The sequence below is a fragment of the Vanacampus margaritifer genome, chromosome 11 (assembly GCF_051991255.1).
Source record: "Vanacampus margaritifer isolate UIUO_Vmar chromosome 11, RoL_Vmar_1.0, whole genome shotgun sequence".
NCBI classification, from domain to species: domain Eukaryota; kingdom Metazoa; phylum Chordata; class Actinopteri; order Syngnathiformes; family Syngnathidae; genus Vanacampus; species Vanacampus margaritifer.
In genome coordinates, this window is record NC_135442.1 from 407,041 (window position 1) to 424,661 (window position 17,621).

At 50.6% G+C, this 17,621-nt stretch overlaps 1 protein-coding gene across 2 annotated transcripts in view; it reads left to right on the forward strand.

Annotated features, from left to right (window-relative positions):
* Positions 1–17,621, forward strand: part of ttn.2 (titin, tandem duplicate 2) — a 206,585-nt gene that overhangs the window by 162,048 nt on the left and 26,916 nt on the right. For both annotated transcript variants that reach the window (XM_077579402.1, XM_077579403.1), the window contains 2 exons: positions 63–365; positions 450–17,543. In XM_077579402.1, the coding sequence (XP_077435528.1) occupies positions 63–365; positions 450–17,543 (17,397 nt within the window). The remainder of the gene's footprint in view (positions 1–62; positions 366–449; positions 17,544–17,621) is intronic.

Consider the following 17,621-nt stretch of genomic DNA (forward strand, 5'->3'; position numbering starts at 1 on the left):
GTAACCTCACTGTATTGGTAAGGTCACATTACTAACAATTACAACCATCTTTGCATCCGCAGGTCCACCAGGTCCACCATCAACCCCAGAAATTGATAATGTCACCAGGAACTCTGTCACCATTTCATGGAAGAGACCACTGCAGGATGGGGGCAGTGACATCAGGGGTTACCTTGTAGAAAGGAAGGAGAAGCGAGGATTGAGGTGGGTCAGGGCGTCTAAGAGAACAGTCCCAGACCTGCGCTTTAAGGTGCAAGGCCTAAGCGAAGGGGTCGAGTATGAATTCAGAGTGACTGCTGAGAACAAGGCTGGCTTCGGAGAACCCAGTGAGCCTTCGCGTCCGGCAATGACCAAGGACATCGTGTGTACGTAGCTCATGAGTAATAATTATTTCGTTTAAGCCACATAATGTTGTTGTTTTTCAACAAGTTTTTTTCCCTGCTCACCAGATCCACCAGGCCCTCCTTCCAACCCTAGGATTACAGACACCACTAAAACGTCTGCCACCTTCACCTGGGGTCGACCTCACTATGATGGTGGCCTGCAAGTGGATGGATACATTGTGGAATATAAAAAGGAAGGACATGATGACTGGGAGACAGAGACAGAGTACCACCTGAAGGCTACTGTATATGTTATCGGAAACCTGCAGAAGCGAGGCAGATACCATTTTAGAGTCAGAGCTGTGAATTCTGAGGGAATTGGTGAGCCTGCAGAGGTTGAAAAAGTAACAGAACTTGTGGACCAGGAGTCTGTTCCCGACTTTGAGCTGGACGCCGAACTCCGGAAATCCCTGGTAGTCAGGGCCCGTACGTCAATCCGTTTATTTGTTCCCATCCGAGGCCGTCCTGTCCCAGATGTCACCTGGAGTAAAGATGACGTCAATCTGAAAATGCGCGCACATATTGACACCACTGAGTCCTACACCTTGCTGGTCATTCCTGACTGCACTAGATATGATGCCGGAAAGTACAACCTCTGCCTGGAGAATGTCGCCGGGAAGAAGACGGGCTTTGTAAATGTGAAAGTTCTGGACACGCCAGGGCCCCCGGTTAATCTCAAACCCAGAGAGATCGCCAAAACCAGCATAGCCCTCCAGTGGGAGATCCCTATCATTGACGGCGGCTCTAAGATTCACAACTACGTTATTGAAAAGAGAGAGGCCACAAAGAAGGCCTACACCGTCCTGAGCACCGACTGGCAAAAGTGCTCTTTCAAATTCACCGACCTGGAGGAGGGAGCTTACTACTACTTCCGAATTTCAGCTGAGAATGACCTGGGCGTCGGTGAGCCTGCTGAAACCCCCGAACCAATCAGAGCATCTCAGGCTCCTTCTCCGCCAGAAAACCTGTACATCACGGATGTTACGGCTGACAGCGCCAGTTTGGCATGGACCAAGCCTCTTCACGATGGCGGTAGCTTGATCACGGGGTATGTCATTGAGGCTCAGAAGAAGGACACTGTGCACTGGTTCCATGTTGCTGCCATCAAGGCTCTGGACTACACTGTGACAAATCTGATCGAGGAAGAGGAATATACTTTCCGCATAATGGCGGTCAATGCTTCAGGTAGAAGCGATCCACGTGAGAGTAGACCAGTGATTATCAAAGAGCAAACGTCAGGTCCGTCATTTGACCTACGTGGAGTCTACCAGAAGACGGTTATTGCCAAGGCTGGAGACCGTGTTAAGGTAGAGATTCCAGTACTTGGAAAACCCAAACCTGTTGTTTCTTGGAAGAAAGGAGACGCAGTCCTCAAAGAGACACAAAGAATTAACACCGAAACCACAGCAACATCAACCATTCTCAACATCGGCGAGATCAAGAGGACTGATGGAGGCCAGTATTCAATGACCGGCAAGAACATGCTGGGCACAGTGACTGAAACAATCACAGTGTTAGTCCATGATATTCCAGGTCCACCTACTGGTCCCATAAAGATGGATGAGGTCTCATCCGATTATATCCTTATGTCCTGGGAGCCCCCCGAGAATGATGGAGGTGTTCCCATCAGCAATTATATTGTTGAAATGCGGGAGACAACTGGTACTTCCTGGGTGGAGTTAGCGGCCACTGTCATACGTACCACGTTTAAGGCAGCCCGGCTCATCACTGGAACTGGGTATCAGTTCCGTGTCAAGGCCCAAAATCGATACGGCATTGGACCATCCATTGTCTCTGAGCCAGTGGTGGCTACCTATCCATTTGATGTCCCGGGCCAGCCAGGGCCTCCTGCAGTCACATCTCACAATAAGGATGCAATGGCTCTAAGCTGGAACGAGCCATCTTCAGATGGAGGCAGTGCCATTCTGGGCTACCACGTGGAACGAAAAGAGAGGAACAGTATTCTGTGGCAGAGGATCAACAAAGCTCTTGTAGTAGGAAATATCTTCAAATCAACTGGCCTGGTTGATGGAATTGAATATGAACACCGTGTTATCGCTGAAAACTTGGCTGGTCTCAGCAAACCCAGCAAGCCCTCTGACCCATTGTATGCTTTGGACCCGGTCGATCCACCAGGCAGACCTTTGGCACTGAACATCACCAGACATGAGGTGACTGTTTCATGGACCAAACCAGAGGCTGACGGAGGATTTGCCATCACCGGATACACTGTGGAGAGGAGAGAGCTGCCAAACGGGCGGTGGCTTAAAGCCAACTTCAACAACATCCTTGAGACGGTCTACACAGTCAGCGGTCTGATTGAAGACAGCGTTTATGAATTCCGTGTGCTGGCTCGCAACTCAGCAGGGGCTGTGAGTGCACCCTCTCAGCATTCAGAAGCTATCACGTGCAGGGATGACATCGAAGAGCCCCGGCTCGACGTTGACTCCATTTACAGTGGCAATGTGGTCGTCATGGCCGGAGAGATGTTTACACTGGAGGCCAATGTGACGGGTCGGCCCATCCCCTCGCTTGTGTGGACCAAGGACGGGAAAGAGCTCGAAGATACCGGAAAATTGGAGATAAAGATATCACCTTTCCACACAAATCTGATCAACAAAGACTCTTTGAGAAGAGATGGTGGCGCATTCACCCTTACTGCCAGTAACCCCGGTGGCTTTGCTAAATTCACCTACAATGTCAAGGTCCTTGATAGACCCGGACCACCTGATTCCTTAACGGTTACTGATATCGCTGCAGAGAAATGTGTTCTCAACTGGCTGCATCCGACACATGATGGCGGCGCCAAGATTGAATACTTCATCATTCAGAAGCGTGAAACCAGCAGGTTGGCCTGGACAAACGTGGCGACCGACCTCCAAGCAAACCGGTTCAAGGTCACCAAGCTTCTTAAGGGCAATGAGTATGTCTTCAGAGTTATGGCTGTGAATAAGTATGGCATTGGAGAGCCGGTGGAGTCCCTGCCAGTCATCTGTGCTAATCCTTACGTTCCCAGTGACCCACCCACGCAGCCTGAGGTCACGACCATCACCAAGGACTCAATGGTGGTCTGCTGGGAGCGCCCCGAACAAGACGGGGGTAGCAGAATCAACACTTACATAATTGAGAGAAGGGATAAAACCGGACTGCGCTGGGTCAAGTGCAACAAAAGGACTGTAACCGACCTTCGATTCAAGGCCTCTGGCCTCACACCGGGCCACGAGTATGAGTTCAGAGTTTTTGCAGAGAACAATGCTGGCCTGAGCCAGCCGAGTCCCTCGAGTCCATTCTACAAAGCCATGGACACAATCTTCCAGCCTGGACCTCCAGGGAACCCTAGAGTTCTAGACACAACCAAGTCTTCCATCACCCTTGCTTGGAATAAGCCTGTCTATGATGGTGGTTCTGAAATCACTGGCTATATTGTGGAGAGCTGCCTGCCAGAAGAGGATGAATGGACAATTCACACTCCTAAGAAGGGATGGACAGCTACCTCGTTCACTATCACTGGCCTGAAAGAGAACCAAGACTACAAAATCAACATCTGTGCCACCAACTGCGAAGGTGTGGGAGAGCCTGCTGCTGTCCCCGGAACTCCGAAAGCCGAAGACAGGTTACTACCCCCCGAGATCGAACTTGGGGCGGATCTCCGTAAGGTGGTCTGTATCAGAGCCTGTGGCACACTTAGACTCTTTGTGCCTATTAAAGGCAGGCCGGCACCTGACGTCAAATGGTCAAGAGAGCACGGGGAGTCTCTGGATAAAGCTATTATTGAAGTCACGTCATCATTCACTGCTCTTCAAGTTGAAAATGTTGACAGGTTCGACGGTGGTAAATACATGGTCACTGTGGAAAATGCCTCTGGAAGCAAGACAGCTTTTGTGAACGTTAGGGTGCTAGACACCCCTGGTGCACCTCAGAACCTTTTCATCAAGGAGGTTACCAGAGACTCAGTCTCGCTCATTTGGGATGCGCCTTTAATTGATGGTGGCTCCAGAGTCCGTAATTACATTGTTGAGAAGCGTGAGTCAACCAGAAAGGCCTACTCCACTGTTTGTGCAAACTGCCACAAATCCAGCTGGAAAGTTGGAGAATTGGAGGAAGGAAAGGTGTACTTCTTCAGAATTCTGGCTGAGAATGAATACGGTATCGGCCTCCCAGTGGAGACCTTTGACCCAGTTAAGGTGTCAGAGAGGCCCCTACCTCCAGGAAAAGTGTCCCTCCGCGAGGTGACCGGCACCAGTGTCACACTCACCTGGGAGAAGCCCGACCATGACGGTGGCAGCAGAATCACTGGCTACATTGTTGAGATGCAGGGAAGTGAAAGCGAAAAGTGGACCCAGGTCATGGCCGTCAAGACTAACGAGGCAGTTGTCACCGGTTTAACACAGGGAGAGGAGTACATGTTCCGTATATCGGCAACTAATGAAAAGGGAGTTAGTGATCCACGTGCTCTCAGCATGCCCGTGGTGGCCAAAGATCTGGTTATTTTGCCAACTTTCAAATTGGCTTTCAGCACCTTTAGTGTGTTAGCGGGAGATGATCTGAAGATTGACGTACCTTATGCTGCCTGTCCCAAAGCAACCGCAACCTGGTTCAAAGACGGCGTCGCCCTCAAGGAGACAACAAGAGTTAACGCTGAAAGCACTGACAAGAACCTTCTCCTGGTCATTAAGGAGGCCTGCAGAGATGATGTGGGTACATATTCCATCAAATTGATTAACACAGCTGGAGAAGCGACTACGAACATAAATGTGCTAGTCCTAGACAAGCCAGGCCCTCCAACTGGCCCGATCAAGCTGGATGAAGTCACTGCAGACAGTGTAGTCTTGTCCTGGAACCCACCAGAGTACGATGGTGGCTGTAGCATCAACAATTACGTTGTTGAAAAGAGAGACACGTCGACCACTAACTGGCAGATCGTATCAGCTACAGTGGCCAGAACCACTGTGAAAGCCGTTCGTCTGAAGACCGGCTGTGAGTACCAATTCAGGATTGCTGCAGAGAATCGATATGGCAAGTCCTCAGCGCTGCTCTCTGAAAGCATCGTGGCTCAGTATCCATTCGACGTACCCGCTTCACCGCGTTCGGTGGTTGTCCAATCAGCCACCAAAGAGACCATGCTGGTTGTATGGGATAAACCCAGCAGTGATGGTGGAAGTAAAATCCTGGGCTACCACCTGGAGCTCAAGGAGAAAAACAGCATTTTGTGGGTGAAGCAGAACAAACAGCTCATCCCAGAGCCCCGATTCAAAGTGGTTGGCCTGGAAGAGGGTATTGAATACGAGTTCAGAGTTTACGCTGAGAACATTGTTGGCCTAAGCAAGGCAAGTATCGTGAGTGAATTGCAGGTAGCCAGAGACCCTTGTGACAGACCAGGAAAGCCGGAGGCTGTCATTGTAACCAGAAACCAGGTGACCCTCCGATGGGCCAAACCTGAGTATGACGGTGGCATAAAAATCACAGGGTATGTGGTGGAGAAGAAAGAAGGTTCCGGCCGCTGGATGAAGGCCAGCTTCGCCAACGTCATTGAGACTTCCTTTGTTGTCACGGGTCTCACTGAAGATCAGATTTATGAGTTCCGTGTCATTGCCAAAAATGCAGCAGGTGTCAGCAGTCAACCATCTGACTCTACTGGAGCTATCACTGCCAAGGATGAGGTGGATCCACCTCAAATTGACCTGGATACCAAATACTCCCAGGCTGTGGTTGTGAACGCTGGGGAGTCATTCAGGCTTGAGGCGGCGTTCTCCGGCAAACCTGTACCCACGGTGCACTGGATGAAGGACGGTCAAGTCATGAGTGAAGCAGCACGCCTGGAAGTCAAGAACACAGAATTTGTAGCCTGCATTGTTGTCAAAGAAGCCATTCGTGTTGATGGGGGCCAGTATACTTTGCTGGTGAAGAATGTAGGTGGGGAGAAATCTGTGAACATTAATGTCAAAGTTCTGGACAGGCCAGGTCCACCTGAGGGTCCTATTTCAATCTACGGTGTCACTAGTGAGAAATGCTCCATTTCCTGGAAACCACCTTTGCAGGATGGCGGTAGTGATGTTTCCCATTACATTGTTGAAAGGAGAGAGACGAGCAGACTGGTTTGGACAGTAGTGGAACAAAAAGTTCAGACCCTGAACCTGAAGATCACCAAGCTTCTTCCTGGTAATGAGTACATCTTTAGAGTGATTCCAGTGAACAAATATGGAGTCGGTGAGCCTCTGGAATCCGAGCCCATGATTGCCAGAAATCCGTTTGTCGTCCCCAGCCCACCAACAGAAGTAGAGGTCTCCACGATTACCAAAGACTCCATGGTAGTGACCTGGGAACGACCAAGTAACGACGGTGGTAGTGCCATCCAAGGTTATGTTGTGGAGAAACGTGACATGGACGGTATTAGATGGACCAGGTGCAACAAGCGTAACGTGAGCGAGCTCCGTTTCAGAGTTACTGGGCTCCTAGAAAACCACAGCTACGAATTTAGGGTCTCGGCCGAGAATGCTGCCGGCATTGGAACACCCAGTGCCCCAACAACATATTACAAAGCTTTGGATCCTATCTTCAAACCAGGCCCACCAAACAATCCCAAGGTGGTGGACACGTCAAGATCTACTGTTTCCCTTACCTGGGGTAAACCCATCTATGATGGTGGCTGTGAGATTCAGGCCTACATTGTGGAGGCGTGCAACAGCGTGTCAGATGAGTGGTTTATGTGCACTCCTCCTTCTGGGATCGCAGAAACGTGGTTCACGGTGACAAAGCTCCTGGAGAAGCACGAGTATCAGTTCAGAGTGTGTGCCATCAATAAAATCGGTGTCGGTGAGCAGGCTGATTTTGCTGGAAAAATCACTCTGGAAGAGAAGCTTGAAGCGCCAGACCTGGACCTAGATGCCGATATGAGGAAGATGATCAACATTAGAGCCGCAAGTACACTTAGGCTCTTTGTTCCTGTAAGAGGGCGTCCATCCCCCGAGGTAAAATGGGGCAAGGCTGATGGGGAGCTTAAAGAGACGGCCCAAATTGACAACACGGATAGCTATGCGTCCCTTGTGATTGAGAACGTGGACAGATTTGACAGCGGCAAATACACACTTACTGCAGAGAATGCCAGCGGAATAAAGTCCGTCTTCATCAGCGTCAGAGTTCTGGACTCGCCAAGCCCTCCAAATAATCTCTTGGTGAAGGAGATTACAAAGAATTCTGTCACGCTGTCATGGGAGCCTCCGCTCCTCGATGGTGGTTCAAAGATTAAGCAGTACATCGTGGAGAAGCGGGAGAGCACTCGGAAGGTTTACTCTCCAGTCACCATCTCCAATAAGATGACCTGGAAGGTGGAACCTCTCCCAGAGGGTGGAATATTCTTCTTTAGAGTGCTGGCTGAGAATGAGTACGGTGTCGGTCTGCCCGCTAAAACCATTGAACCCATTAAGATATCCGAGAAGCCGCAGCCCCCCGGTAAAGTCAGCGTTGTTGATGTTACACACAGTACTGTCACCTTGACGTGGGAAAAGCCTACACACGATGGCGGCAGCAGGATAAGCCACTATGAAGTCGAACTAGCTCTAATGGACACCGACTCTTGGTCTGTTTGTGCCAGTGGAAAGGCAACGGAGGCCCTGGTGAGTAACCTGCTCAAGGGAGAAGAGTATCAGTTCAGAGTGGTTGCTGTCAACGACAAGGGCAGGAGTGACCCCAGGCAACTGGTCCATTCGGTTGTCGCCAAGGACCTTGTGATTGAGCCTGCCGTCAGACCTAAAACGAGCAGCTACAGTGTTCAAGTGGGACACGACCTCAAGATTGAAGTGCCAATTGCAGGCCATCCAAAGCCGACCATCTCTTGGTCCAAGGATGGAGCTGTCCTCAAGCAGACTACCAGGGTAAATGTCACCGATTCAGCACATCAGACCACACTTACGATAAAGGATGCCACCAGAGAGGATGGAGGAATGTACAGCATTACTGTTGCCAATGATCTGGGATCCAAGGAAGCCACTGTTGAGGTGATCACTTTGGATAAGCCCGGACCACCTACAGGTCCTGTCAAATTAGAGGATGTCAGTGCCGAGAGCATCACACTTACATGGGAACCTCCTACTTATACAGGCGGCTGCCAAATATCAAACTATGTTGTTGAGAAACGAGATACAACCACCACCAACTGGGTAGTGGTGTCGGCCACTGTGGCAAGATCAACACTCAAAGTGGGCAATCTGAAGACCGGCGCTGAATATCAATTCAGAATCTATGCTGAGAACAGATATGGTAAGAGTTATGCCATTGATTCTGACCCGGTTGTGGCTCAGTATCCATTCCAAGAACCTGGGCCACCGGGTACACCGTTTGTGTCTTCATACACTAAAGACTACATGGTGGTGGAGTGGCACATATCTCCGTCTGACGGAGGCAGCGCTATTTTGGGCTATCACCTTGAAAGGAAAGAGAAGAACAGCATCCTTTGGACCAAGATTAACAAGACTCTAATCCAAGATTGCAGGTTCAAATCCACTCCTCTGGAGGAAGGCATTGAGTATGAATACAGAGTGTATGCTGAGAACATTGTTGGCATTGGAAAGTGCAGTAAAGTCTCAGAGGTCTATGTGGCCCGCGATCCGTGTGATCCACCTGGCTGTCCGGTGGCACTGATAGTGACCAGACATTCGGTGAAGCTCAGATGGACGGCCCCGCAGTACAACGGCGGAAGTCTAATTACTGGCTATGTCGTGGAGAAACGTGACCTTCCTGAAGGAAAATGGATGAAGGCCAGCTTCGCAAATGTCATGGACCTTGAATTCACAGTGACCGGCTTGACAGAAAACAGCAAATACGACTTTAGAGTCGTTGCAAAAAATGCAGCTGGGGCTGTCAGCAAGCCTTCTGAGAGTACCGGATCCATCACAGCAATAGATGAAGTTGACCCACCCAAGTGTGAGACAGACGCCATGTACAATCAAACCCTTGTCGTCAATGCTGGGGCGACATTCAGTTTAGAGGCCAAAGTGGACGGAAAGCCCATTCCCACGGCTCAGTGGTTTAAGGGCGATGTTGAAGTGGAAAACTCGTCCAGAGCTGAGATTAAAAATACAGACTTTAAGGCTCTTCTTGTTGTGAAGGACGCCATCAGAGTGGACGGCGGACAGTACACACTGGTACTGACCAACGTGGCAGGCAGCAAGACTGTCCCCTTCAGTGTAAAGGTCCTCGACAGACCAGGTCCATCAGAGGGTCCTCTTACTGTCAGCAATGTCACTGAGGAGAAGTGCTCACTCTCGTGGCTTCCTCCCAGGCACGATGGAGGCAGCGGCATTTCTCATTACATCATTCAGAAGAGAGAGACGAGCCGCCTGGCATGGACCATGGTCTCCAGTGACTGCGGCGCCACCATGTTCAAGGTCACCAAACTCTTGAAGGGTAACGAATACATCTTCAGGATCATGGCAGTCAACAAATACGGTGAGGGTGAGCCTCTGGAGTCAGCTCCAGTTATCATGAGGAATCCATTCGTCCCCCCTGGCACACCACAGGAGATTGAGATCACCAACATTACCAGAGACTCGATGACTGTTTGCTGGAACCGCCCTGAGAACAACGGAGGCAGTGGAATCGTTGGCTACATTGTGGAAAAGAGAGACCGGGCTGGCATAAGGTGGACCAAGTGCAACAAGCGCAGGGTAACAGACTTGCGTTTCCGGGCTACGGGACTAACTGAGGACCATGAATATGAATTCAGGGTTTCTGCTGAGAATGCAGCTGGTGTGGGTCAGCCAAGCCCCGCCACACCTTACCTGAAAGCCTGTGACCCCATGTTTGAGCCTGGCAGCCCCACCAACGTTCATGTGACGGACACCACAAAGGACTCCTTAAGTCTGGCCTGGCACAGGCCCATATATGACGGTGGCTGTGAGATTCAAGGTTACGCCGTTGAAATTACAAAGGCTGATGAGGAGGAGTGGACGATTTGCACGCCACCATCTGGAGTCAATGTCACCAAATTTACCATCACCAAGTTGATTGAGCACCAGGAATACAAAGTGCGCGTCTGTGCCATCAACAAGCTGGGCATTGGTGAGCCAACCGAAGTCCAGGGCACAGTTACGCCTGTGGATCAAATGAATGCGCCAGAGATGATTCTGGATGCAGAACTCCGAAAGGGGGTTATTGTCCGTGCTGGAGCCGCATTGAGAATTGGCGTTCCATTCAAGGGTCGCCCTACACCCGAAATTAGCTGGGCCAAGGAGGACGGCGAACTACCCAGTAAAGTTCAACTTGAGACAGGAGACGACTACACGCAGCTCTTCATCAATGTCTGTGACAGAGATGATGCGGGAAAATACATCCTTAATCTGCAAAACAGCGCCGGCACCAAATCTGCATTTGTGTCTGTCAAAGTTCTGGACACTCCAGGAATGCCCATGAACCTCACCGTCAAAGATATTAAACGGGAGAGTGTCACCCTAAGTTGGGAGCCCCCTCTCATTGACGGTGGCGCAAGAATAAAGAATTACCTGGTTGAAAAGCGTGAGTCCAACAGGAATGTGTACGCTAATGTGGACAACAAGTGCACAAAGACCAGCTACCGAATTACTGGCCTCACAGAGGGAACAATCTATTACTTCCGCGTCCTTGCCGAAAATGAGTTTGGTGTAGGACTGCCAGTTGAGACGACAGACTCAGTTAAGACCTCTGAGCCTCCTCTGCCTGTCGGCAAGGTCACTTTAACCGAAGTCACTAAAACAACTGCCTCGCTGTCATGGGAGAAACCCGTTCACGACGGAGGCAGCCGGATTATCGGTTACTACATCGAAATGCAAACTATGGACTCTGACGAATGGGCGGTGGCCACCACAACCAAGACCTGCGAAGGCACGATCACAGGCCTCAGTGCTGAACACGAATATCTTTTCAGAGTATCTGCCTTCAATGACAAGGGTAAGAGTGACCCAAGGCCTCTTGCTGAACCGGTCATAGCTAAGGATTCGACCATGTTGCCCGAATTCAGGATGAGATTTAACACCTATAGTTTGCAAAATGGTGAAGATTTGAAGATTGAGATTCCAGTGATTGGACGTCCAGTCCCTAAAGTGGAGTGGAAGAAAGAAGGACAGGCTCTGAAAGAGACAACCAGGCTAAACGTATCTGGTACACCTACATCTACAAAACTGTGCATCAAGGATGCGAAGCGGGAGGATTCAGGCAAATACACCGTCACAGCCACCAGCAATGTCGGAACTGCAACCGAAGAGATTACTGTCATCATTCTTGATAAACCGGGCCCGCCCACCGGTCCTGTGAAGATTGACGAAGTGAGCTCCAATTATGTGACACTCTCCTGGGAACCACCAACGTATACCGGTGGCTGTCAAATTAACAACTACATTGTGGAGAAGAGAGACACAACCACAACAGCTTGGCAGATTGTGTCTGCGACCATCGCCAGAACAACCATCAAGGTCAGCAACCTGAAGACTGGCGTGGAATATCAGTTCAGAGTGTCTGCTGAGAACAGATATGGTAAGAGTTCTGCTATCGTCTCGCCACAAGTCATGGCTCAGTATCCCTTCAGTGTGCCTGATGCGCCAGCGACACCCGTTGTAACCGCTGCGACCAAGGACAGCATGGTTGTGGAGTGGAAGCCACCCGCAAACAATGGGGGAAGTCCCATTCTTGGCTACCATCTGGAAAGGAAGGAGAAGAACAGCCTCCTATGGACTCGGCTCAACAAGCTGCTCATCCCTGATCCGCGTTTCAAGACTGCGGAGCTGGAGGAGGGCATTGAGTATGAATTCAGGGTTTATGCCGAAAACGTTGCAGGACTGAGTCCGGCTAGCAAGGTTTCAGAAAGCACAGTTGCTCGGGATCCCTGCGATCCACCAGGCACTCCCGAAGCCATTGAAATAACACGGAACCATGTCACACTTCGGTGGACCACTCCACCGTATGACGGAGGCAGCGTGATTACTGGCTACCTGATTGAAAGGAGGAAGCACCCTGATACTCGCTGGATGAAGGCCAGCTTTACCAACATAATTGACACGCAGTTCACACTGACTGGCCTGACTGAGGACTGTATTTATGAGTTCAGAGTTGTTGCCAAGAACGCAGCTGGCATATCCAGCCTTCCCTCTCCAAGCACAGGCGAAATAACTGCCAAAGATGAAATTGAGGCCCCGGAAGCAACCATGGATTCCAAATTCAAGGATCTAACGGTTGTTCGTGCTGGTGAGACTTTCATCATTGATGCCGACTACACTGGCAAGCCTCTGCCTGACGTCACTTGGTTGAAGGATGGAAAGGAGATTGACAAGACTACGCCAAGAATGGAGATCAAGACCACGCTCACGCGCACCGTCTTGACAGTGAAAGACTGCATCCGGACAGATGGCGGACACTTTGTTCTCAAACTTGTAAATGTCGGCGGAGTCAAGATGATCCCAGTCAACGTTAAGGTTCTGGATAGACCTGGACCACCGGATGGCCCGCTAGAGGTCAAAGGTGTCACTGCTGAAAAGTGTTACCTGCATTGGAACCATCCCTCGCAGGACGGCGGTGCCGGAATTTCACACTACATCATCGAGAAGAGAGAAACCAGCCGTTTGTCATGGACTATGGTGGAGCCCAAGATTCAAGCCATCAGCTATAAAGTCACCAAGCTGCTACCTGGAAATGAGTACATCTTCCGCGTCACGGCTGTCAACAAATATGGTGTTGGAGAGCCACTGGAATCTGAGCCGGTTGTTGCACGCAATCCGTTCACCACTCCAAGTGCGCCGTCCACGCCAGAGGCTGGTGCCGTAACCAGAGACTCCATTGTGCTTACCTGGGAAAGGCCGGAGAGCAATGGGGGAGCAGAGATTGAGGGCTACATCCTTGAAAAACGTGACAAGGATGGCATCCGATGGAGCAAATGCAACAAGAAGAGACTGACTGACCTGAGATTCAGATGCACGGGTCTCTCTGAGGGCCACTCTTATGAATTCAGGGTTTCTGCTGAAAATGCCGCTGGCGTGGGCACACCCAGTGCACCAACTCAGTACATCAAGGCACGTGATGCCATTTACCCACCAGGACCTCCAAACAACCCAAAAGTCATCGACCATTCCAGCACAACAGTCTCCCTGACCTGGACCAGGCCTATATATGACGGCGGAGCGCCCATTAGTGGTTACATTGTTGAAATGAAGGAGGCTGCACTAGACGAGTGGGTTATTTGCACCCCGCAAACCGGTGTGCAGGCTACTAACTTCACCGTGAAAAAGCTGAGGGAGAACGCCGAATACAATTTCCGCATCTGTGCCGTTAACTGCGAGGGCGTGGGAGAGCACGTAGACCTGCCTGGCTGTGTCATTGCCGCGGAGAAGCTGGAAGCCCCAGAAATTGAACTTGACTGTGATCTGAGAAAGATGGTCAATGTCAGGGCCACAGCGTCCTTGCGTCTGTTTGTCACAATCCGAGGGAAGCCTGAGCCGGAGGTCCGGTGGTCAAAGGCAGATGGCACTCTGAACGAGCGCGCCCAGATCGAGGTGACAAGCTCCTACACCATGTTAGTGATTGAGAATGTCGACCGATTTGATACTGGCAAATACGTACTGACGCTGGAGAACATGAGTGGTTCAAAATCAGCCTTCATCAACGTCAGAGTCCTGGACTCACCTAGCGCCCCAACAAACCTCGAGGTGAAAGATGTGAAACGAAATTCAGTGTCTCTCTCCTGGGAGCCTCCTCTTATCGACGGAGGGGCCAAGATATCTCATTACGTGGTGGAGAAGAGAGAGCAGAAGAGAATGGCGTTCACTAGCGTCAGCAGCAATTGTGTGAGGAACTCTTTCATGATCTCTGAGCTACAGGAGGGAGGCCGCTATTACTTCCGTGTGCTGGCTGTAAATGAACTGGGTGTGGGTCTGCCTGCCTCCACAGAGCAAGTCAAAGTTTCGGAGGCTCCTTTGCCTCCTGGCAGAGTTCAGCTGATGGACGTGACCCGTCACACGGTCACTCTGTCCTGGGAGAGACCTGACCATGATGGTGGCAGCAAGATTACAGGCTACATTGTGGAGATGCAGCCCTACGGAGACGAAATGTGGACTTTGTGCAGTGAAGTTAAATCACTAGAGGCCACTGTCGAAGGCCTCACAACAGACGAGGAGTACTTTTTCAGGGTCATCGCAATTAACGACAAGGGTAGGAGTGACCCCAAACTTTTAGCTGACCCCGTGATTGTGAGAGACATCACCGTGCAACCCATCGTCAACCTGCTGTTCAACACGTACAGTGTTAAAGCTGGAGATGACCTGAAGATTGACATTCCCTTCAAAGGCAGGCCGCAGCCTGAAGTGTCCTGGAAGAAGGACGGCCAGGTGCTGAAGCAGACGACTCGAGTCAATGTTCTCACCTCACAGACCTCATCTAGAATCTTCATCAAGGATGCCACAAGGGAGGACGTAGGAAAGTATGAGATAACCCTGACTAATTCAGTGGGCACTACGACAAGTGAAATTTCTGTTATCATTCTGGACAAACCGGGCCCGCCCAGTAACATTCAGCTGGATGAGGTGAGCGCTGACTTCATCTCGCTGTCTTGGGATGCTCCGACTTATGACGGAGGATGCCAAATTAATAATTATGTGGTGGAAAAGAGAGACACAACCACAACCATATGGCAGATTGTGTCTGCTACTATTGCCAGGACCTCAATTAAAGTGTCCCGTCTCACTCAGGGAACAGAGTACCAGTTCCGTGTTGCAGCTGAGAACCGATACGGCAAGAGTCACGCTGTTGATTCCGCTCCTGTTGTTGCTCAGTATCCATTCGAACCTCCGGGCCCTCCCGTCAACATTCGTGTTTCCCATGCCAACAAGTCTGGCATGCTTGCTGTTTGGGACAGACCAAGCAGGGATGGAGGAAGCCCCGTTATTGGTTATCACATTGAATGCAAAGACCAAAGCAGCATCCTTTGGACGAAGGTGAACAGAGGTCTTCTGGCTGAGAGCCAGTTTAAGATGACTGGCATCGAAGAAGGCTTGCTCTACCAGTTTAGAGTCTATGCAGAGAACATTGCTGGAATTGGGCCAGGCTCTAAAGCCAGCGAGCCAGTGGCAGCAAGGGATCCATGTGAACCTCCTCACAACCTCAGAGTCACCAACATCACAAGGACTTCGGTCTCCCTCTTCTGGGAGAGGCCAGAACATGATGGTGGAACCAAGATTACCGGCTACATTGTTGAACGCAAAGAGCTTCCAAATGGCCGCTGGCTGAAATGTAACTTCACCAACCTCCAGGACACTTACTTCGATGTCACGGGCCTAACTGAAGACGTCCAGTATGACTTTCATGTTATTGCTAAGAATTCTGCCGAGGTGTTAAGTGTACCCTCCGAGAGTACTGGACCTGTAACGGTCAAAGATGATGTCGATCCACCCACAATCATCTTGGAAGAAAAGTTCAGACAGCTGCTTGTCATTAAAGCAGGAGAAATCATTCAAATTGACGCTGAAACCACTGGGCGACCACTTCCTGTCGTCTCGTGGTCTAAAGATGGAAAGGAGATTGAGGCCAAGGCCAGATGTGAAATCACAACCACAAACTTCACAACTACCCTGCTGATAAGCGATGCTATCAGGAGGGACTCTGGCCAGTATGTCCTGACTCTGCACAATGTAGCAGGAACCAGGTCTGTGGCTATCAACTGCAAGGTTCTGGATAGGCCTGGACCTTCTTCTGGACCTTTGGCTGTATCAGGCCTGACAGCAGAAAAATGCACCCTGACCTGGGGCCCTCCTCGAGAGAATGGCGGCGCTGATATTATACATTACATTGTCGAAAAACGGGAGACTAGCCGACTTGCTTGGACTCTTGTCCACGGTGACATGAAGGCCACCACTTGCAAAGTCACCAAGCTGCTTAAAGGAAATGAGTACATCTTCAGAGTTAGAGGAGTCAACAAATATGGGGAGGGCGAATCCCTTGAAAGTGAGCCAGCAAAAGCCATGGATCCGTTCACAGTCCCTGCTGCTCCCACTAATGTCCAGGTCACCTCAGTTACGAGCGAGGCAATGACCATCTGCTGGGAAAGACCGGTCTCTGACGGTGGCAGCAGCATTGCTGGCTATGTCATCGAAAAGAGAGAGAAGACCGGCCTTCGCTGGTGCCGTGTAAACAAGAAGCCGGTTTATGACCTCAGAGTCAAAGCATCACACCTTCGTGAGGGCTGTGAGTATGAGTACAGAGTGTTTGCAGAGAATGCTGCTGGCCTCAGCGCTCCCAGCGTTGCCTGTCCACTCACCAAGGCTGAAGATCCCCAGTTCTTGCCTTCCCCACCCGCTAAGCCCAAGATCATTGATTCAACAAAGACCACTGTCACCCTGTCCTGGAACAAACCCCTCTTTGACGGTGGAGCACCTGTGACCGGGTACCGAGTTGAATACAGAAATACTTTGGATGACGAATGGGCAGTTGGTGTCCAGAACACCAAGAATACAGAGTTCACAGTGGTGGGGCTGACACCTGGTGCCGAGTACGTGTTTGTGGTCAAGTCCATCAACAAGATTGGAGTCAGCGAACCCAGCCCAGAGTCTGACAAACAGCTGGCCAAGGAACGGGAAGAAGAGCCCATCTTTGACATAAGCAATGATATGAGAAAAACACTTATTGTGAAGGATGGCAGCTCGTTCACCATGACAGTGCCCTTCAGAGGCAAACCCATCCCCAGTGTCACTTGGAGCAAGCCAGATGTTGACCTAAGGGTCCGTGCTGTCATTGACACCACGGACACCTTCACGTCAATCACTTTGGAGAAAGCCACACGCAATGATGCTGGAAAATACACAATCACCTTGTCCAATGTGGCTGGCACAGCCTCCTTGACCCTCAATGTCAGAGTCTTGGATTCTCCTGGACCTCCGGCATGTGTCCTGGTCAAAGATGTGACCAAGAACACCGCGACTGTGACATGGGATACTCCGGAGAATGAAGGAGGAGGACCCGTAAAGAACTATCTAGTGGATATTCGTGAGGCCAGTCAGAAAGGCTGGACACAGTTGACTGACACGTGTCATAGGTTGACATACAAGGTGTCAGACCTGCAGGAGGGCGGAGTGTACTACTTCAGAGTGACCGGCGAGAACGAGTATGGCATAGGAGTTTCCGCTGAGACCAAAGAAGGAACCAAGATCACAGGTATTGGACTTTTCACTCACTAATGCCTTACAGAATGTGACAATATTAGATCAGCGTAACCCGTTTCTTTCTTGTTCC